The sequence below is a fragment of the Ipomoea nil genome, unplaced genomic scaffold (genome assembly GCF_001879475.1).
Source record: "Ipomoea nil cultivar Tokyo-kokei standard unplaced genomic scaffold, Asagao_1.1 scaffold2480, whole genome shotgun sequence".
Taxonomy (NCBI): domain Eukaryota; kingdom Viridiplantae; phylum Streptophyta; class Magnoliopsida; order Solanales; family Convolvulaceae; genus Ipomoea; species Ipomoea nil.
This window is the reverse complement of record NW_017618908.1, coordinates 5,309,487-5,333,080: the sequence shown is the minus strand read 5'-3', so window position 1 is coordinate 5,333,080 and position 23,594 is coordinate 5,309,487. Positions and strand designations below refer to the sequence as shown.

Below are 23,594 nucleotides of genomic sequence, written 5' to 3'. Positions count from 1 at the left end.
ACTTGCAGCAAATTAAAGGTTGTCTATTATATAGTCGTGTTCTTCTATGTAGTATGCCCACTAATATTTCATTGAATTGGCATATGAATTGAATATCTCGAACAATGTGTATTGCATATATATATATATATTATATATATATATATATATATATATATATATATATATATATATATATATATGGAAGGGATCATGTGTATTTGTGACTTCCCGTGTGGTTGTGCAGTGGATTAATGTGTATGAGGTTTATACTTAATATGACTTGAGTGTTGTGCTTAATGTGCCTGAGATTTGTACTTAATGTGCATAATGTTAATATGCGTGAGTTTTGTACTTAATGTGATTGTGTTTAATGTGCGTGAGATTTGTGCTTAATGTGCGTGAATAGTTCAGAATTACGAGCTCAGAAGGAAGCAGAACAGAAAACTCACGCACATTAACGCCCAAGCTTCTTGTTACTTCTTCCTTCAATTTGGCCATGGATTCTGAATTATCAGCTACCTTCAGTGCAGTTGAATGTTTATATAAATGACGCACGCACAATAAAATTTGTACACCAACTAAGTGTGGATTTCTGTTGTATTATTCCCATAATTCTTAACCACCATAGCCGCCTCCGCATAATCATCTTCAGGGAGAGGCAATGACTACTGGGGATGGGGAAGAAGCTGACATCCATATTTTCTGCTGCATTTTACACATTCACGCACATTAAGTACAAATCTCAGGCACATTAAACACAACACTCACGCACATTGAGTACAAATCTCACCCACATTAATCAACCGCACAACCACACGGGAACCTTTCACTATATATATATATATATTACTTCTTACTTTATGCATGCACGCACATGGCTACAAAGAAATCCCCGGCACATGCGGCCAATGATGCCATGCAGGCTACTGCAGCTTGTTATGTAGTATATATATATATATATATATATATATATATATATATATATATATATATATATATATATATAATTATCAAGTATATATATAATATATGTGTTCATTACCTAGGTATTTGATATCTTTATTATTTTTCTTTGTGGATGAGTGGACAACTTCACTTTAGATAACTCTTCTCAGTTCCCGCCGAACCTTATCAAGCACCAAATAGCCCTTGATCGACACCAGACAATTAGACGACTTCACTTTGAATAGCTTTTTTTTTTGAACCTTATTAAACATCGGGTAGTCTTCTTCTATGTAGCCCTTTCCCACTGCGCACCGACTTCTCAACAAGAGCACCGGATGATATAGCACTCAAACCAAAACCCTAGCTAATTAACTAACTCCACCACAAAATTAAAGTTAATTAACTTATAGATTTTCTTTTTATATACTTTCTCAACTTACTGAATCACAAAGAGTCAACGGCCCCACTAGAATTTAAACATGTGACTTTTCATTTGAGAGAGTTACAGTTATACCACTTGACCACGATGTCTTTGGCAACGTTAGGTAATTTAGTTTAGACGATTAATCCATAAGTTTAATTAATTACTACCTAGCTAGTACGGTAATGCCTGTCAATTTGGCAACTTGTGATCTTGGATATATATTGTAATTATAGTTTAGAAAGCATCGTGCATGTGATTGATTAACCCTTAGCTTGTTTGCTAATTTTATATTACATACTTATCAGCTTTAGGTTTACGTTTACGTTTACGTTTATGACAATTGACTTATATATTTCCTAACGTTTCAATCAAGTTATAGTATCTTAATATTCTACTCCATAGGAATTTAATTAAATAATTACAACTAATTTTGTTTTGTTTTGTTTTGTTTTTTTAATGACAAGGCCGGAAAACTAGTCGTCATAATCTGAAAGTGTACATCGAGTAAACCCCACTCTTATATAATAATTGACAAATCACACAAAATAGATAAACTGTACTAGAAAAATTCTATGCGACATGTTCAACTAAGAGCAAATTTGATAGATATATATATCTTAGGCAATATCTTGTTGGGAAGTTCAAATTAGTGATTTGATCGTCTTTTATTATTAAAAAGCGTCAAAAGTATGTTGGTAATCATTTTTCACCCAAAATAATAAAAAGATCATTTTTCATGCATGCGTGTGTTATTTTTAATCAAATATAAAATGAACCAATCAAATATATATTACTACCCAAAAATGTTTTTTTTTTTTTATTTGTTGCCCAAAGGTATCCCTTCAGTAGCCAAAGACTAATCCTCCGTCCAAACAATCAAACACACTAAATGGTAGTTGGGACTAGTCAAATGGTCTACTCCATTCACATGGGTGGGTATCAAACCCCCAACCTCATACTTAAAGGACAAGGTGCTCAACTACCACGCCAACCATGTTGGTTGATGAAATTAATTACTAACCCATATATTTACATGCTCAAAATAATTAATAGGCAAGAAAGTGATTAAATGCACATTAAACTATTAAAGTATTACATAGATGTCGACTAGCTAGTTTACAAGAATGTGCATCTGAAATATATTACTCGTGTGATGGGGACTCTTAACACTTTGAGAGCTTTGGTACATTAGGTTCAAAACAACAATTACTCTCAATTAGGATAAAAGAGTTGATTTTAGATCAAAGTGTTCAATGCCAACAAAATTTATTAACACCACATTAACCATGTATACCTTTTTTTAGATGACAATGAAAAATCACCGCCACTACCTGAATATGTGTACTGAATAAACCTCACTTATGTACAATAATTTCCGATTAGAGAAGTAAATCATATTAAAAATACTCTATATTACATACTCGGCTAAAAAGGTGTTGAGTTTCTAAAAACATTTGACCATTTTATTCATTCATAAATTTGGTCATATTGATGAAGTAGTGGATACTGGATAGGGAATGTCATAAAAATTTGGTAGAAAAAGGACATAATGGAAAGATGTGTGAGTGTGACATATAGTACGTACCGTATCTGATGGCAAAATGACGGATAAAACAACTCATGTTGTTAACACTATACATCATCTCCGCAAAATTACATTCTTAGCTTTTAATTTGAATCATGCACGATTAATTATTAACTCAGATTTTTCAAGTTTGTCAAAGCGAACCCCAATACTCTTGGTAGGAATCAAACCTCACTATATTATTAAAAGCAAATCTTAAGTAGATTATTTTATCCATTAGACCAGTATCTTAGGGGCATTATTTACTTTAATATATATATATATATATATATATATATATATATATATATATATATAGCCATTAGTTTCATTACGATGTTACATGTTTAGTCCTTTACCTTAATAATGGTAGGATTTGGTTGGTGTTTCTGTACCCATTATCGAATTTAATACTTATTACCATGTTTGTTTGTCTACTTTTGCTATTAGATTCAAATCTTCTACTAATCATAAATCTCTTTACCATCTTCATTCCTTACTTTTGAACAATGGAATAAAAAATGAGAAAGAAAAAAAATAAAAAGATCATTCTCTATGCATTCAATATTGAACTTTACTATATAAACACATATATGTATGTGGATATTTATGTATTATAATTTTTTTTATTGGTTTTCACTTGCATTGCGCTAATGTTCAATGTTTATTTTTGAATAAGTATTTCAAAGTATATATGTCAAGATTATATAGGAGATGTTCATGCATATGTAATTGAATGTTGAATTTAATTTGTTTATTTAAATCGGTAATTCAAAGTATAACAAATGCAAGATAATATAGGAGAGGTTGATTATAATTGTCATGAAAATAAATGTTTACAACTTTGTAAAAACGATAGTCTAAAAAAATACTACTTTTAGTTTGAATTTCTCTAAATCTATTCATAATTTTATTTTGGGTAGCATTGTCATTGCCTTCATTTTCAGTACTTGTCATCTTCTTTTTTATTGATAGTGTGTCATGTGTAATTGGATTACTAGTGGTAGCATAGAAGGTGGCGTCATTCAATGAGGTTAGTATAGGAAACTGTGGATTTGTCTTGCGTATATGAGTGAGATCTTAGTTATACTATGAACATTTGATCTTGCAAGAGCCTATTGATATTTGGTAGTGGTAATTTTCCTATACATGTTTCATGTGTTGTAAGATGTGTGTCATAGATTCTCTGTGAAAATATTGAACAAAATATAATATTTATTATATTTGTAGAATGTTCACGAGTAGTGCCTCTTGTTCTAGTTCTATAACTTTTACTTGATAGTAACAACAATGACTCTGCAAGTAGTTTGAATATTGATGCTGCAATGTGTCCAGATTCATCAACAATTTTCACATTCATTTTGCACATGTAGTTCATATTTTTGGAATTAGTATAAATGAGTGTAATACTTGATTGTGTGTGTGTGTGTGTATTTTGTAAAAAAAAAAAAAAAATTGTTGAATTAATAATAACCTTTGGAGTACCCATTGCTATTTTTTTTCACCACAATGCATGCGGTTAAATAGTTTGTCACTTTGTGCATAAACAGTTTTTAAACAGTGGCTACATCTTATATACCAAGTATTTTTATTGTCAAGGTTAATGTTGATTTTGCCTTTAAATCCAAGCAAGTTGAATCTAGAAAATGAAATGAATTGTAAATTTATATTAGTCCTAATATATTTAAAGGATACACAATAAGTATTTTACATACATGATCAATGAATGCTGCCACGGTCGCTATTATTTAAATTTCTTCATTTTCTGGATTTGTAAAATTGATTGCAGCATTGTTGTAGTCTCGACATCTTTTCAATGCGTCAAGTATATCACGTTGTTTTTAATAATGAGTTTTAGATGTAGCTTTGTAAGATAATGATATAATTACCATTTACATATTATTATCAGCACAAAAGCATACAAATCATGCATTTAGATGTTTTGCTTGAGGTACTTTTAGTTCAACCATTATTGTTCAATGAATTCTTGTAGATATAGAAATTCCTAATTTATTTAATGAATAAGATTAGATAAGGTAGTAAAAATTTATACATTTTAAATCATCTTAATAAAAAATGATGATTTACCTTTAAAGTGGACAACTATATGTAGTCCAGAAATATTACGGAGTAATTTCCCGCTTCAATTACTGAAGTCTGATACTGCCTCCACTGAGGCTCGAACCCATGACTCCCACTTGAGAGAATCACTTCAGACTGCTTGAGCCCAAGGTCTTTTGCGTAGTGTTCAGTAGAGTGATTACTGTTCACTAGGGCTTATGAAACAAGACCTTGCCCATTGCATTGAGATTTGGTGTTCCTCCATGTACATGAATATATACATATATTGAAAAATGATTTTTGAGAAAATACATAATTAAAGTGTTTAAAGGGGTTATATTATATGCCAATTATTTGCCCCAATTAATAATATGATCGTCTTCAAACTGTTTATTTTTTAAAAAAAAAAAATTCATACTAGTAATAAAATACTTAGTAAATAAATATATAACATTATTTTGTATTATAACTTTAATATTTAAATACAAGATAATGTAAAAAAAAAAAAAAAAAAGATAATGGACAAATGTAGAGATTATATAATTAATTAATGAATTTGAAGATAAGAAATATCTGCATTGTAGAAAATAAAGACTATAACTCATGAAATTATCGCTTTTTAAAATTTTTGATAATGAATAAAAAAAAAAATTGATTAAAAGTTCATAACCAACATTTTTTGACCTTGTAAATAACTGAAATTTTCCGTCAATTCAGTTATCGACTATGGGTTTTGTCAATTTTTTAGATTTTAATTCAAATTCTTATTAATTACCCTGCAAAGAAACTTCTACGTAAATACAATAATCAAGTATTTGAATCCAATATGATTCCAATTTCAATGTTTGAGTCAAACGCCCAATGCTCAATCGTTATACTGTGAAACCGTATTCACCTTGCAAGGTAGACATGTTTTATGTTCATAATTACTAAATTATATATTCATAATTATAAAGTTATATATTCATAATTTTTAAACTTCATATTCACAATTATTGAATCTCTATATTCATAATTATGTTCACAACTCAAGGTGGACACGATTCTACAGCATAATTTGCCCCCAATGATGTTACGATTTACGAATAACAACATATAATTCAAGTGAAAGAGAGAGAGAGAGAGAGACCTATTCCAAATTCATAAACATTGAAACAATATATAATTCAAGTGTGAGCTGTTTCAAATTCATAAACATGGAAAGGCAAATCAGTTTTAAACAACAAACCTGAGAAAGACAAATCTTAATGCTATTTCATATTGTATACACTTTTTTTCAGAATCATTAGGCAGAGTTGAAATGTCAGATCGTCATTGAACCATAGCCGTGTGAATTCAAATATTGCCATTTCCATCCAAAGTAAGCTATTGTGTGATCCTGTATATACAGGAGATTGTATTAGTTGCTTTTAGAAAGATTTTTGATAAAATTACATGTAAAAAGACTAAAAAAAGGCATATACACATATTTTATAATAACAACTGCAATTAAATACCTATAATCTGAAATGATCAACACATACCTTGCTCTAAAGATCTGGACTCAATGCTTGTATTTCATCGTTTCCTTCTCGAAACCAATAGTTGGGAATTGCTTTGCATACTCCTCAACCTCAGATCGGAGCTTTGCAATCTCAGATTGAAACCCGGAATCTGAGCTCATAGTTGTCACAAAGTCCTTCAACTTTGTTCCTAGGGAAAACAAGTACTGTTAAGCATACAACTACAATAAACTTAAAATGCTCAACCCTTAAATAGAAGGATCAGAATAAATGAATTCAAACCTTCTGTCTTTGCCTTTATCTCAAGTGCCAACTTTACAGCAGCATCAAAGAACTCAGCCACTTTAACGAAATCGTCCTCGACAAATCCTCTAGATGTGAGAGCCGGAGTTCCTGGATTGTCAGGTAAGTGGAAGTTACTAAAAATGACTATGCAGGTAGGAAGAGTACTATGTAAAGTAATGCATTATAGAGTAAGACAAACTTTACAATTCAGAATCTGAATTTGCTAAGGAGAAGGATTCATGCACTCTTGCAGGAGAAATGTAAAGTGGAGCATTTCGTGAAGAAGATCTCCAGAGAAGGAATTTACCCATACGAATGCCACCAGGCACCATGGCAGACACATCACCTGGAACTGTATTCTTATTAGCTGCTATGTGCACAGCCTCTAAAACCTTTTCAACTCGGGAGCCATCAATACCCTGCAAGGAAAAGTCACAATGCACTCACATGCTTAGAAATGAAATCAATATCCACTTGAGTCCCATAAACAGGAACCTAGATGTTATTATCTTCTAGAACTTATATAAGTTTACAAAACCAGAGAATTATAAATTGAAATTTATTTAGAAGTCAACCAATCCACCACCTCCCCAATCCTCAAACATGTGTTCAAAGCAACAAGAGAAGCATCCACACTCGCAATCCGTTTAACTTGCTTCCACAATAAATTGACCAAGACTATTATTTTGAGCTCCTCTTATGAACTGTTCAAAAGTTTACAAAAAATACCTCACTGTATTCTGGCAGCTCTGTCTCACATCTCTTGGAGTGAATACTCCACCCTATAAATACATGCTAGAAGACTTTTAATAAGGAAACAAGTTTCCATATACCTACCTACCCACTCAAAACCCTAATCTCCAGGCTTCCTAATATGTAAAGGTTCCATATTTGTATATTCCATAACACTCCCCCTCAAGTTGGAGCATAGATATTAATCATGCCCAACTTGTTACACAAATAACTAACTCGGGTCCCAGTTAGGGCCTTTGTGAATAGGTCACCGAGTTGTTCTTCGGTCTTCAAAATCCAGTGGAGATTAACCCTTGTTGTATCTTTTCACAAACGAAGTGGCAATCGATCTCTATGTGCTTGGTTCGTTTATGAACACACCGGGTTCGATGCAATATGAAGAGCAGCTTGATTATCACACCATAATTTTACAGGAATTGGAGCTTTGAAACCAGACTCATTCAAGAGGTTGTTTATCCACATCACTTCACACGTTTATTGTTCCATCGCTCTATATTCAAACTATGCACTCGAATGAGAAACCACATTATGCTTTTTACTCTTCAACGAAACCATATTACCTCCAAAGAAAACACAACATTCGGATGTTGATCAACAATCCTCTTTGGACCCTGCCCAATCAGCATCAGTGAAACACCCAATCTTAGTGTAACCATGATTCTTATACAAAATTTCATGTCCTGGGGCTCCCTTCAAGTAACTCAAGATGTGCACTACAGCTGCCCAATTATCAACAATTGGGGATGCCATGTACCCGCTCAAAACACTAACTGCCTATGCAATATCTAGGCGAGTTACTGTAAAGTAGTTTAGCTTCCTAACTAATCTCCAGTACCTCTCAAGATCTTCAAACAATTCTCCATCCTTTGACAATTGCATGTTCGGTATCATGGGAGTATTGCATGGTTTAGTACCCAGTTTTCCTGTTTCCTCTCAAGTACCTCCAGTACCTCTCAAGATCTTCAAGCAATTCTCCCTCCTTTGACAATTGCATGTTCGGTATCATGGGAGTATTGCATGGTTTAGTACCCAGTTTTCCTGTTTCAGAGAGCAAGTCAAGTACATATTTTTGTTGAGATAGTAATATACTTGTTTTACTCCTCATAACTTCAATACCCAGGAAGTACTTCAGTGGTCCCAAATAGGGGTGTAAATGAACCGAGCTGCTTATGAGCCACTCGCGAGCGGCTTGGTCAAAGCTCGGCTCAAGCTCGGTCAAAATCGAGCTCGAGCCGAGCTCACATATCCTATGCTCGTGGCTCGACGAGCCACTCGCGAGCCTTATATATAATAATAATAATAATAATAATAATAATATTATTATTATTATTATTATTATTATTATTATTATTATTATTATTATTAAAATTAAAATTTTACTCCCTTCTAAGGCTTACCATACTCTAGTACTCTCGCAATCCCGCACAACCGCCCCATTCCCCCAAGCCCTAACCCTGGAGTCGACGACGATGACAAGAAGACGAGATATGGAGACACCGGAAGACTGTCGGGCGACGACACGTTTGAGGTCAAAATCGAGCTCGAATTCGCGCTCGAACTCGAGCTCAAAAAAACGAGCTACTCGAGCCAAGCTCGAGCTGTTCGAAAATTGTCGAGCCTTCCTTAACGAGCTCGAGCTCGAGCCAACCTTGGCTCGAGCTCGGCTCGATTCGTTTACACCCCTAGTCCCAAATCTTTTGTTTAAAATTGACTATGAAGAAATGACTGGAGAGATGAAATCCCATCGGTGTCACTCCCTGTAATGACAATGTCATCCACAAAGACCATTAACCAGATGATGCCTGTTTTGGACCACTTGTAAAACATGGAGTGATCTGATTTACCTTTCACCATCCCAAAGCTCTCAACAACTTGACTAAATTTCCCAATTCCCAAACCATGCATGTGGACTTTGTTTCATCCCATATAATGAGCGAAAAAAGAAAAAAAAACCTTTTATCGTAAAGGCTCTGATACCATGTTCAAAAGTTTAGAAAAAACACCTCACTGTATTCTGGCAGCTCTGTCTCACACCTCTTGGAATGAATACTCCACCCTATAAATACATGCTAGAGGACTTATAATAAGGAAACAAGTTTCCATATACCTACCTCAAAACCCTAATCTCCAGGCTTCCTAATATGTAAAGGTTCCATATTTGTATATTCCATAACATGAACAAAGAGCCTTTTGTTTAGAAAAGCTCCAACAATGAACTCAAAGCCACAAAGGGATTGACAATTGAGAAAAAGTAACTAATTATACTCTTTTAAGTGCGGAAGTAACAGCTTATCAAACAGCAGAGGGTCAAAGGGAAAGGAGTTAATTATCAGTTAGTTACCTTACTTCGTAAGTTTACCAGGACCAGATGATTTTCAGTCCCACCAGATACAAGGTTATAGCCTCTACCTATCAAACTCTGCAAACACGAAAGACTTCACTTTCATCACAAACAAAAGCAATTACAAGTTTACAACCATCAAAATATCACAGTACAACAGAATATAAGAAATGCAAATGTGGAAGTAACTATTACCTCAGCAAACTTTGAGCAATTACTGAGAACTTGCTCCTGGTAGGCCCTATATTCTGGTGTCATTGCCTACACAAAAGATTGCTAAAGTTTTATATAATAACCTAACATGTCTCCTATAAACCACTGCACTGGAAAACTGAAAATAACAATAACAACAACAACAACAACAATAATAATAATAATAATAATAACAACAACAACAACAACAACAACAACAATAACAACAATAATAACCATGTAATTTTACTTCTATTTTTTTTAGAAAGGGGCAAAAATTTTTACTTGTTTCAGAGCAACAGCTAAGGCTGTAATTGTGTGATTGTGAGGACCACCTTGAAGTCCGGGAAAAACTGCTTGGTTAATTTTGTCTTCATAGTCATACATAACCTATAGTATACAAATCAAAGTATCAAACTGTTATTTCTAATCCAAATCAATTATCCAATGATGAAAAAAATTTAAAAATTTTTTTTAAAAAAAAAGAAAAGAAAATCAAGAGTTGCCTTTGACATTGGAAGAACAGAAATAAGCAATGCAGATCCAAAGGTATCCTTATTTATTTATGCATTTCACATTTATTTGTTTGTTAAGGTTAGAACATACTTCTTTTCCTTGTTTATTAATCTCCTTCACTCCCTTCCTGAAGAAGATCATTGCCCCACGTGGCCCACGAAGTGACTTATGTGTTGTGGTTGTAACAACATCTGCATACTCAAAGGGTGAGGGAATGACCCCTGCAGCAACCAAGCCGCTAATGTGTGCCATGTCTGCCAACATTACAGCTTTTTGCTTGTCACATACCTGTTAAAGATTCCATAAAATCGTTTATTGTGTTAAAATATGTAATTAATAAGTGGATCAGATGTTAACAATGCGATAGCAAATGGTTTAACGTTACCTTACGAATGCGTGCATAATCATATAGGCGTGCATAAGCACTTGCACCAGCAACAATTAATTTTGGTCTAAAAAGTGTTGCACTTTTCTCCAGCTGTATAACACATTCCAACCTTATATTAACATGTCCAAATTGTAGAAAATGAAATACAAATGAAGCTTGATAACCTCTCAAAACCTCCACAGACAAAACTACATAAGTACATAACTACCCAACAAAAACAGATAGCACATCAGTTCAATATTATTGTGTCATTAGGAGGTGACAGGGGCTGATGAATGTTCCAGAGTTGCATTCACAATCCACCACTCACACCTTTCAAGCAGAGAAAAGCTACATGCATACCAAAGAGAGTTAACCATATAAACGAAAATCACAAAATTCACATTATACACATTATTATTTATTGTATCTCAAGGAAAATTTGCAAAATTTGCAAGGGTTAAAGACATAGGTGTATTGCAGTATTTGAATCATTGTATGCATGCAAGGGTAATAGATAGTCCCCATAAAATTGTAATTATTACCAAGGTAAAGACATGGCTGCATATGTCTGTACATGACAACAAAGTTTTATTTGGGGAAAGAGGGGGAAGGGGGAGCCATGGAGGGGAGAATTCAAGAAACAACCATCATAAGAAGGAAACAGTACAAAAAAAGCATTAAACTACACAATAACATATAAGAAATGGCATGCCAAGTAGCTTGTAGCTCAATGGAGAGGTCACAGGTTCGAACCCTAGTGGGGGCATTAACTCTTTGTTCTTCAATAGGTTGAGAAAGTATGTATGGACAAATACTACATTGTAATAGGGTCAGTAGTACTAAAAAAAAACATATAAGAAATGGCATAACTCCAGTAACTTGAAAATTGTCTGTATGGTGCTAATAAGATACCTGGTCATAGTCAATGTACCCTGTGCTCTCATCCAATCTGTATGGCATTGTCTCAAAAAAGATAGAGACAGCAGAAATCTTCTTGGTGTCAGTCTGCACAATGGAGAAAGATGAGATCAATATATCTTATAGAAAGAATCAAGTAATAAACCTCACAGAAATTTATTTGGAAGAAACTATAAGCACCTGATAACCGTGTGAAAGATGTCCACCATGAGGAAGATCAAGAGCCATGATTCTCTCATGCGGTTTCAGCAAAGCGGTATACACTTGAAAATTTGAAGGAGATCCTGATAGTGACTGAACATTAACTGCACAAGGTAAGATTGAGTACTTTAGTAACACCAAAATGGCTGGTATTGTAATCACCAAAAGTCTCATATAACACAGAATTTTAACTAAGAAAAGTATATCAAGGAATTTTGTACTGACTAGATTGGATATTTTACATTGTATGAGGAAAGGCTGAAATTTACTTGTCATTCTATGACCAATTGAAACTATGCAACTTAGTTACTTCAAAAAATTTAAAGCCACATCCTTTTAACTGCTACTTATTTAAGATGATAGGCGGCACAATCATTACCTCCCCATTTCTCAGGATCCAATTGGAAAGTTTCTAAAGCACGCTTTTGACACAATCTCTCTGCCATATCAATATACCTTGGTGCACACACAACAAATAGTATCCATTACATTCAGTAATGAAATTACATTCCCAACAAATATAAGAAGACAAAGTGATACAATCTCACAGTATATGGGTAGCACATTTCAGTAGAAAAAAGTAGCACAAGTACATACTCATTCCCTCCGTAGTATCGAGCACCAGGGTACCCTTCACTGTACTTGTTGGTCATTACTGATCCAACTGCTTGCATAACCGACACTGAAGTGAAATTCTCCGACGGTATGAGCTCCAGTCCCTAATTCCACATATAATTAAATCCACAAACTTCCTAGTCCTATCCCAATAACACCGGAACACGTATAGTAAATACCTTCCATTGGCGGGCTTTTTCGAGCTCGATGATGTCGGCAACCTCCGGATCAACTTGTTCAAGCGAGGCATTCAATTGCTTCGTCCACTGTCAGTCCATTTCACAGAAACATAATGACATACATCACGCGCGCACTAATAAACCAAACTCACAGATCTCGAAAATGAAAACGAGCAAAAGGTGTACCGTAACGCGGGGGTCCTCCTTTTGTCGAAGCGCTTGATTGTGCAACGAGGACTAACGTCGTAAAAGCACGAAACAAACAAGCGATCAGCTAATGCACAGAGCACATACGCATATATATACATATATATAGTATATATAGTATTACTAAAAAGGAAACCACGAGTTTTCAGATGAACAAACCGTGTATCGGAGGGAGGAGACAGCGGAGAGAGGACGGAGCAGAAGAGGTGAAGCGGCGGAGGAGGAAGAAGTGAATAGCCTTCGGAGAGCCATTGACATATGCATTGATCAATGGAGCTCAATTAAAGAGGAGTCGGTGAGGATGATGATCGCATGCGCGAGATCTCTATGCTTCGATCGCCGTCTTCTTCTTATTCTTCTTCTATGAGTGTGATGTCTGAAAGTAGTTCGTATGATCGGGATGGAGGTTGGTGAGAGGGAATATTGGGCGCCACCAAATGTTGGATCAGTTGTTCTCTTCTGCCGGGGCGAGTGCGAGTGAAGGGTGCAGCGCACTAGTCGGAAGTTGGTAAGCTCAGATGAACGGCGGGACCACTGTGGGTCCACCGCACACTTACCCAACTACTCCGGTGTTAAATTTTTACCCAAATTGTCTGATTCTGAGATTCTCTTCAATTTTATTTTATTTTATTTTTTAAAGAAAAAAGGTGCTAAATTGATCCCTAAACACATACATACAATAATTAGATCTATATTAAGTGAACAAAAAAAAAAAGTTACTGTGAGTTTCTCTAAACTAATAAATAAAATAGTATAATTAAATCTAATACCTATTTAACATGTTATTGTTGACATGGCTTTGACTAAATTAACACCAGGTGAATGTTGGGTGTACCATTTATTTATTTATTTATAAAATAAATAATTTTTATTTTTTAATAAAACAATAAAATAATAGTTATTAATAAAATAAAATGAATATTTTAATTTTATAATAAAATAAAAATATTTATTATTTTAATTTTAATAATATTTTTAAAAAATTAACTTTTTAAAAACAAACCGCCATCGATCATTTTCTCACGTCAAGTGACCGTTTGACAGAGTGACAGAACCATTTTGAGATCCAAATTTGGGGCCCTCAACCAGTAAGAGCCTACTGCTTGCTTTCTGTTTGTATAAATTATTTGCTGCATTCACAACTGATGTGTATTTTCAATGAATAGTAGTTACGGAATACATGTCACAGATTCATTCGGCATTCGCCTTATTTCAAGTTACAAAAGACAAATTTCTCACTTCTCCTGTGACCCAAGAGAGGGTAGAAAATATAGAAATCTATTGCACCTAGAGATATTAGTAGTACAAAGGCTGATGACATAACCATCACCTACAGTGCATATACATAGTTTTTACAAAATTTGTCTTATAATAATACATTCGCTCAATGGTCTATCTTGTATTGGAAATGTTGGGTTCCTACTGACCTTAAACATACGCAGTAGACGACTATATTTAAAGAATCACATTCTAGACCAATACCAAACCAAAATTTTTCTACTTCAATGTATACCATTAGGATATTTCACACCTGCATCATCACTTAGGGCATCTGATCCACTGGGAATTTTGCCTGGATAATTAGTTGTGGAAGTGTCTGATCCAATCATACTGCAAATAAAAGCACAATTCAGCATTCTGAAAAAAGTTGCTATGCTAGTTCTTAGGAAGGAGACATAAAACTGAAGTTCTTACCTTCTGTCAACAATAATCATTGACCGAAGTTCACAGTTCTCAAATCTGAAAATAAATGAAACCCATAATTTGTTAAAATCACTTAAAGGCAACCAAATAAAATGCCACCTTCAGTTAATGTAGAAAATCACAATTTTTCAGTATGCATAAAAGGTGTGACTTGTGAGGCGTTTTGAGTGAATCAGTGTACAGATACAGATTTGATTGCAAAATACGCCAACTTACCTTCTGCATACTTCACTCTTCACATTTGGATGGCAATCATTTCCAAATGAAGTGAGGGCATGAATCAAGAATCCACTATGAGTAACAACTGCAATCTCCTTCTCCTCCCGTGTCCACAACCTGTAAAACAATTAATTAAAAGTGAGAAAGAGAGAACCAAGAAGCTGCATATCTAGACCTACCAAAAGGTTTATAAGTTACACCGTATTACATAAATACTGTCCAAGAGGATGTAACAACTTGTGCATAAAAAAGATATTATGCAAATATGCAATTTCACTAAACTTGACACCACCCTTTGATTCGTCTCTCTCTCTCTTTTATAATTACATCATACTACCTGATTTTCTGAACAAATATCAATTAAATTACTTGTAAGATGCAACTGAAACCTATGCAGAAGGATATGGAATTAGAAAAGCTCCAACAGAAACTGCTTACTGCACTTGGTAATGAAATAATATTCTTTGCAACAATCTAGACATATATAAATAAATAGGACCCTTCATACAGTCTCATTTTTTACATAAAATCCCAGAAGCATTTTATTGAAAGTGTTGGTGGATAGAGAAATTACCACTTTAAGAACTGCATTCCTCTGGAAGCAACATCTTCATTTGGCTCCCTAACGTCCTCCTTCCATAGAATGTCCTCATCATTTTCAATCTGAAAAACAATAAGACTGTTACCGCCTAGAGGCCAAGCAATAAAAACTATAAATACAATTGCAGCTGAACAATGAAGTTATTTTCAGATAGCTTGGCAACATTAAGAATGAAAATCAGCAATGCGAACCTTTCCTCATTTTTTGGGTAATAAAAATCAACAATAGATAGTTTCAATAAGAAATTCAGAACAGCAGAAAACTACTTACCAATGAAAAGTCTATAGCTGGAAATAAAGGTTTATACTCATTAATGCTTCTTCTTTTGTCACACCAATGAACTCCCTGTATCATAAACATATAGATAAGATGTCCACATGAGAATAAAGTTATCACATGCATTTGTACCACTTGTACATTTATGGGAGTCAAAAAAAGAAAAGAAAAGAGGTACAGCACAATAAGGGCACACTTGGGTAAATAATAGCTACTAACCATCAGTGAATTAGCAAATGGTATACAAAGTTTAAAACCAAATTGATAAAGGGACAACCAGTCCAAAGTGGACATATACAGAGGTAAAATAATTTGTATACAATATACAGAGTAGAATCTGTGCAGAAAATGAGAAAAGATAAACCAATGGCCAGATATATGCATTCTTTGCTACAAATTGCATCTTACCAAATGTTCTCGACATAGTTCCACTGCTAAGAATGGAGGGCAATTTAAACTTGAAATTGCTGGTCGGCTACTATTTCCGCAATTTTCCACCATTAGTGGAGGAACATCTATTCCATCTGTATAACTTTCTCCACCAAAAGCACCAACTGCTGTTTGCATGGTCCTTCAATGAAATACCACAATAAATTATGAATCATCCATATAAGGGTTCTTTCTTTCTATTTTCCAAATCCAGCTCATATGTAATGTTTCTTAGACAGTGATTTACAATTTACAAGTTCCAATTTCAATCATACAAGCATGAGTCTAAAACACCAAGAACGCTTATTGTTATTACATTTCAGGTATGGAATAAGGGAATATCTCTGCATCCACCCACTGGCACATTACTTTTTTTTTAATGAATGATTTTTTCTAATGAGGTGTTTGTGCATGTACACACGCATTTCAGCCAGTCATACAGCCAGACAAATTTCCCTTTATGAAAGTTCAGGTATTTGTGTTCTATCATGTTGAGTTTATGTGTGATGAAGATCAATACGAACAGATACAATGAAAAGTGATAAGGGTCGTAAACTGGATAATAAGAATGGTTTAACTTTCTAAAAGAAGCAAATGATTATAAGAAGTTAGTTATGTGAAAGCAAACACTCATAAAAACTAACAAGAAATAAAATTTGATACCTCAATAAAGGGGAGGTGACTACCAATTCAATCCTCTTAGAAAGTCCAGATGAATGAACATGCTTGCGAAGATTATCCACCTATTAACAACACAAGTCATCTCAGTCTGTGATCATAAATCTTTTAATTTTAGTTTAGAATGGTGCAAAACAAATGTTCAACAGACGCATTAAGACTTCTATCAAATGAATAAACCAAATGGCAAAGACAAAAGGGGGAGTGGTATTCCCCAGAATTCAAAATTTTCCTTCCCATAGTATGAAACTTATTCCCACTCCTAAAAATAGAAATTATACTAAAAAAAAACCATGCAAAAAAAATTATGAAATCGTTATCTGTAGCATCACATGACCAATGGCTAAACCATCTCTTCCAATTCACTACCTGTTGCCAGCCAATAGGAGTAAGATGTGCATCAAAAAGGTGAGGCAATAGGTATGCACTATGGTCCTTTTCTCCTTCCACATTGTGAGCTCCCTGGGCATGCCTCACCTACAAAGCACGAATATACATGGACAAAATTGTCAAGGAGTGGGTAAAAGATGAATTGAGTACTGTTTTAATGTAAGCTATAGCAATCGCCTAAAAGGCAATGATTGAGGAAAAAGGACACACCAGGTGTATTATTTTACATCTATGCAGAGGATAGACACTCAGACCTCCAGAAGCATCCATATCTGTAAGCAGGAAACAAGATTATGTAAATATAAATGACCTTAAAAGAAAATCAAGAGAATGACTAAGGGAACTTTTCTACCAGGAAAAATATTTTTTAAAAATTGTGGAAGAATGTGATTGATGAGTTCCAATATACATCCTATACAAAATATCATAAAATTAATCCAAGTGTTTATCAAATGGAAAAATTAGCAAGGAGTTAGTATCTTTCATCTCTTTAGGGTTAAGAAATCAAATTCACAAAGTTGATAGAAAGTTTCGTGGTTCCTCAAAGGGCAGGAACAAGTCCAACTACAAGTCTAAGAGTCTAAGACGAACTCATTACATTCATCATATCAGTCATTTCAGAGTTCAGAAATCTAGACCCGTGGGATAAAAGGCATGCTTCAAATCTCTAACTTAATAGCTATCTAGGAGTAGTTCAGTTAAAGCCTTCTGCATAATCAGCACATAATACTTCACTGTATTTAAAATTTTTAATAAAACACAGAAACTACAAAGTAACGAAGAATTTGTTGCTTCAAATCTTCGACAATGAAATAGCTCCAGAGAAAACATAAGACGCTGTTATTCTACATAATGATTTTGAAAAGCAAAAGTTCAAAACAAACTAAAAATCCATTCCTCAAAACACCGCATGAGATCCAAAGTCTCAATGCATTTTCAGGATTAACAAATGCGCTGAACTCAATGTAACAGTGCACCGGAGCAGAGATCGCGAACAGATAGAAGAACAAAATGCATTACCGCGAAAAAACTAAAAACAATCATCATTTACATGTAAATATGTAATGCAAGCAAACGTTTCTCACAAAATATCAAACAAAATGATAAAATCAATCATACACTTGGCAACCGCAATATCATTTCGTTTAGGGACAGAGAGATTACCGGAGACAGAGAGAAACGAAAGCAGCGGAGCGGGAGAGGAAAAAGGAGAAATGCAGCTGTGCTTGGCTTGCGGAAACTGTTATAGAAATGGAAATGGAAATGCATTTACGTTTATAGAGAAAGAGCCGCCTCACCATCTAGACCGCCAGCTTCCGTTTTACAACTCGCCTCCTGTTTTTCTCTTTTTATTTATTTATTTATTTTTTACGTGGTATGTATCATTTTAATTATACTTCAATACTTCAATTCTATTTGATAATATTGTTATGTTTTACTAGTTTTATTTTCTCTCGAGACTAGTTTTATTATTACAATATTAAAGTATAATTTTAATTGTACTATAATTTCATTTGATAATATACATTAGTGCTTAAGCTTTATTTTTTTGTTTCATTTTCAACGTACACTTGTTTAATTATAGTAATGTTCAAGTATTGTTTTAATTACACTTCAAACCTTTAACAATATATGTTATTATATATCTTTGAATTTTACTTTCATTTTTCACGCACACTAGTTTTATTATAGCAATACGAAATTATCATTTTAATTATATTACAATTTTATTTGACAATAATGTACTCTGTTTAATATTTTCATTTTTCACATATACTAGTTTATTATAGTAATAGTGTATTTATTCTCATTCATATGTTAAGTATTCATTCTAGTGACTCATCATCCTTACCCTTTTTTTTTTTTACTCTCTTCTTTCCTTCAACCCCAATCACTATAAATTAGTTAGCAAATATTAATGAACGTTTAACAAATAAATACAAATAGATTTTTTTTAAATCTTAACATACAAACACTCTAAAAATCTTAACAAATAAACACGATCAACCTATTCATTCATGTTCGGTTCGTTAATAGTTTTATGCTTCAATGACGCAAAGTCTAAGTGCTTGCTTTTTGCCCTAAGGTTGGAATCTTTCCCTATTAAAGATTCGAACACAGGTATCAATTATTATACTATGGACCGTGGTCCATCTTGCATTGTGAATTATGATCAAGAAATTATGTGTATACAATTGACGTATTTTGTACATGTAGTTAACAAATGATGTGTCTGTAAATAAATTAAAGGCATATAACATGGTAACTACAGATACATAACATGATAACTATAGATACATAATATGTTAACTATAGACACATAATATGTCGTTAAAATATTATGTGTCAGTAGTTAATATATTATGTATTTGTAATTACCATACTATGTGTATGTAAATAAGGGTGTGTTTGGTTCGCACATGAGAATCGGAATCGGAATGGGTATCAAATACTTGGTAATAGTAATGGGTTTTGGTGAAAGTATTTAACATGTTTAGTAGTAGGGTGGAATGGGAATGGTTACTAATAGTAGTGCTTGAGAATGAATAAGGGAATGAAACCTTTATTTTATTTGGGTATGGATTTTACAATTGATGGGGTATTTAAAACCCATAGTAGTGTTCTAAAAACCTATCAACCAAACAATAACCATCACTGTCATACCTATTCCTAAATTGAAAGTACGTTAATTACAGACACATTTGACCTATGGTATAATTTGCCTCCGATTATTTGTTGAAGTATGTTCCGAGTCCATTTTACTAATTATATATACATGACATGTGCTGATAATAATGCCCACGTTGTATACTCAAAATTGGTGTTCACGGACCAGAGACGTGTTCAAAGTGACAATTCAAGCAAGTCAATTACGTACGATGTACGTGGTCGCTCGTGGATCGACGGTCGGATCGAGAAGCTGCGCCGTTGGCTACTTGTTTATGGTCAAACTCATGACAAGTTTCACATTTTGATTTTTTTTTTTTTTTTTTTTTTTTTTTTTGAGAACAGTTTCACATTTTGATGAATAAATCACTTAAACATTTTCCCCTAAAGCTAATAGCACCCATGCAATTATGAGCTTATGCTAATTGCAATCCCACATTAATTATTCTTTAAAAAAATTGCCATATTGGTCGCTTTTGCAAATCTGACTCTTGCAAATTTTTTTTTTGGTTTATTATTATTCATTTTTATTATTTTATTTATAATATAAATTAAAAATAAATTATTATATTTTTGAGGCAACCAAGCAAGTAACTTATATTAGCAAAGAGTCCAAAAAAGGAAGTGGCACATCACACCACTCCAAGAAAGTAGAGCAAGCCCCCTCGACTTTAACCAATGCATGGGCGGCCTAATTTCTATCCCTACGAATGAATCGGATATCACAGGCACATCAACTATTAACTGCATTGCATTACAACAAATTATTATATAATTACAATATTATTTATTTTACTTTAAATTTTAATTTATATGTCTATTTTTAATTTTGGAATAAGGGTCAAATAGGTCATTCAACTGCACACCAACATGCAATTACGCCACCCAACTCAAAAAAGCTACAATTAGGTCCCTGAACTACACAAATTCATGCAATTTCACTAAAAATTACTTGTTTACCTATTGATACGCTGACGTGTCGGTTATCAAATTTAAAAATATTTTTTTAATTTTAATTTTAATAATTTTAAATAATAAATTATTTTAAATTTTTTTTTTAAAAAAAAAAACAAAAAAAAAAAAACAACACAGCCGGAGACCTTCGTCTCCGGCCAGCCAGGAGACGAAGGGCTCCCTTCGTCTCCGGCCAGCCAGGAGACGAAGGGGATCCCTTCGTCTCCGGCCAGCCATGGAGACGAAGGGTTCTCCATGGCTGGCCGGAGACGAAGGTCTCCGGCTGGTTATTATTATTATTATTATTATTTTTAAATTTTAAAATAATTTATTATTTAAAATTATTAAAATAAAAGTTTAAAAATTATTTTTAATTTTGTAACCCACACAACAGTTAAACAAGTCATTTTTGGTGAAATTGCATGGATTTGTGTAGTTCAATGACCTAATTGTAGCTTTTTTGAGTTGGGTGGCCTAATTACATTTTGGTGTGTAGTTGGATGGCCTATTTGACCCTTATTCCTTTAATTTTTAATTTTAAATAAATAATTACGATAATCACCTCTTCAATTATGATTTGCCATATTGTACAAATGGAATAGAATGACTAATGTGATATGAATTTGGTTGGTTTATATTGAACATAAGAGGAAACTTTGTAGGGAATATTGTAAGGAGTAATATATGGAATAGGAATAAGATTTAAATTGGCCACTGAACGTAATCTGCAAATGCAATTAGGCCATTGAACGAAAAAAAAATGTAATTAGGCCACTGAATACTCCAAAATCGTGCAATTAGGCCACTAAACACTGCAAATGTATGCAATTTCACCGGATAGCTGGTTACCATCAATTTTAGCAAGTTACCTGCTTACGTGGCAGTTGAGTTGGAATTTTTAATAAATTTTTAATATAAATTTTTTAAAAATTGAAAAAAAAAAATAAAAAAATAAAATGATGGGGTGGTCGCCGTCGTTTTTTTTTTTGTAATATTTTTTTTAAAAAATTATTATTAAAATTTATTAAAAATTATTAAAAATGTCAACTCAACTGTCACATAAGCAGGTAACTTGCTAAAATTGTTGGTAACCTGCTATCAGGTGAAATTGTATACATTTGAAGTGTTCAGTGGTTTAATTGCACTTTTTCTTCGTTCAGTAGCCTAATTGCATTTTCTTGTTACGTCCAGTGGTCAATTTGAACCTTATTCTTATAGAATATTGTAAGGAATAATGCAGAGAATCATGTAATGAATAATTCAAAGTATATTCTAAGGAATAATGTAGAGATTCTTATTGTAAGGAATAATGAAGAGAATCTTGTAAGGAATATGAATATATAGTGTCTTGTAAATAAATATTGTCTATATATATACGATATGTAAAAGTAAAGTTCAACAAGGCATCAAATACATGTTCACAGGTTTATGCGGGTCTTGATGCATGCGGGAGTTTCTATCCCTTATCCCATGAAAAGTAATCATTATTGTGTGAATTATGACCATACAAGTTGTATAAATTATATTTATATATTAGAAAATAATGTATATTCAATACAAAAATAATGTATATTATATTCAGAGAATGTATATTATTTTTGTACTGAGTGTACATTATATTGTATAATGTACATACAGTACAAAAATAATATACATTTAATATATTAAAAATATACATTTTATTATGGTCCACATAACACTATGTGCACCATGGTCCACACAATAATTTGCCCATGAAAAGGACGCTTCTAAGACGAAACGGAAAAATAAACAGTCACTAACACAACCAATGAAATTTGAAAGTTTGGATGAGTACATGTAATAACAATATATCTTAGAGGTCAATAAGGTAAATGTTATAAAGAATTATGTAAATAAAAAAGAATAAAGAAATAAAAATAAGTTAATATTACAATTGATGTAACTGGATACATCAACCATGAATGAAATTAAAAAAAATGTACAAGAGCCTGCACGGGGTTAGCTCAATGGTTCAGTAGATAGTATTTGGGAGAAAAGATCAAGGTTAGAACCTCAATGGTCCTAGTGTGGGGATTACACATAAAGTGGACAGATCCCTTGTCGAGCCGGGGTGAGGCCCTTGGAGTTGGGGATTCAACTTTTTTAAAGAAGAAAAAAATAGAGTAAATACCCAAAATGGTCCCTCGACTATAGCTAAATTCACAAATTGGTCATCGACTTTCAATTTTAACTAATTAAGTCCTTAACTTTGCAATTTTAACATGATTTGGTCCTCTGTCTTTTTGACCATTTGTTGACTGTGATTTTTGAGGATATATATATAATTTCATGATCCACCGTCGGTTTTTTAAGGTTCTGGTTGCATTTCCAGGTCCATTTGTTGACTGTGATTTTTGAGGATATATATGTAATTTCGTGGTCCATCGTCGGTTTTTTAAGGCTCCGATTGCATTTTCAGGCCGCATTGTTACATTTGAATCCACTGCCAAAAGCAATCTGCCAAATCCTGTCGCCTTTCTTCATCCTCCCTTTGGATTCAATGTAGTTAGTTCGTACCAGAGTGAAGACGACGACGTGTTTCCGAACAAGTGCAGCGTCATCTTGGAGGCCTCCACGTGCTCCGACGAGACACGATTATT

The 23,594-nt window shown here is 33.5% G+C and overlaps 2 protein-coding genes across 3 annotated transcripts; both read right to left on the bottom strand.

The window, feature by feature from the left end:
* Positions 1-6,094: 6,094 nt before the first annotated feature.
* Positions 6,095-13,540, bottom strand: LOC109153312 (serine hydroxymethyltransferase 2, mitochondrial-like). 2 transcript variants are annotated; one of them, XM_019301203.1, is made up of 16 exons: positions 13,215-13,537; positions 13,035-13,085; positions 12,849-12,935; positions 12,652-12,773; positions 12,434-12,510; positions 12,034-12,158; positions 11,848-11,940; positions 10,951-11,043; positions 10,656-10,853; positions 10,335-10,439; positions 10,053-10,118; positions 9,858-9,935; positions 7,071-7,182; positions 6,761-6,871; positions 6,500-6,668; positions 6,095-6,354 (listed from the first exon to the last, which is right to left on the bottom strand). In XM_019301203.1, the coding sequence occupies exons 1-15, from the start codon at positions 13,317-13,319 to the stop codon at positions 6,520-6,522; spliced, it is 1,572 nt and encodes a 523-aa protein (XP_019156748.1). In that variant the 5' UTR covers positions 13,320-13,537; the 3' UTR covers positions 6,095-6,354; positions 6,500-6,519. The 2 variants fall into 2 exon arrangements, with proteins under 2 accessions (XP_019156748.1, XP_019156750.1); XM_019301205.1 differs by lacking the exon at positions 6,761-6,871 and having other exon boundaries at positions 13,215-13,540.
* Positions 13,541-14,224: 684 nt separating this feature from the next.
* Positions 14,225-18,630, bottom strand: LOC109153352 (phosphoglycerate mutase-like protein 1). The gene is made up of 10 exons (XM_019301263.1): positions 18,517-18,630; positions 17,563-17,624; positions 17,332-17,439; positions 16,948-17,027; positions 16,264-16,426; positions 15,850-15,924; positions 15,553-15,641; positions 14,976-15,095; positions 14,751-14,795; positions 14,225-14,666 (listed from the first exon to the last, which is right to left on the bottom strand). The coding sequence occupies exons 2-10, from the start codon at positions 17,620-17,622 to the stop codon at positions 14,558-14,560; spliced, it is 849 nt and encodes a 282-aa protein (XP_019156808.1). The 5' UTR covers positions 17,623-17,624; positions 18,517-18,630; the 3' UTR covers positions 14,225-14,557.
* Positions 18,631-23,594: the final 4,964 nt, after the last annotated feature.

Coding starts and splice junctions, on each gene's coding strand:
- LOC109153352 (XM_019301263.1), bottom strand. CDS start 17,622: ATGGATGCTTCTGGAGGTCTGAGTGTCTATCCTCTGCATAGATGTAAA. Junction 15,096..15,552: donor GGAATGCAGTTCTTAAAGTG/GTAATTTCTCTA, acceptor ATTGTTTTACAG/GTTGTGGACACGGGAGGAGA. Junction 14,796..14,975: donor AAGAGTGAAGTATGCAGAAG/GTAAGTTGGCGT, acceptor ATTTATTTTCAG/ATTTGAGAACTGTGAACTTC.
- LOC109153312 (XM_019301203.1), bottom strand. CDS start 13,319: ATGCATATGTCAATGGCTCTCCGAAGGCTATTCACTTCTTCCTCCTCC. Junction 10,119..10,334: donor TAGCTGTTGCTCTGAAACAA/GTAAAAATTTTT, acceptor TCTTTTGTGTAG/GCAATGACACCAGAATATAG. Junction 9,936..10,052: donor ATTGCTCAAAGTTTGCTGAG/GTAATAGTTACT, acceptor TCGTGTTTGCAG/AGTTTGATAGGTAGAGGCTA.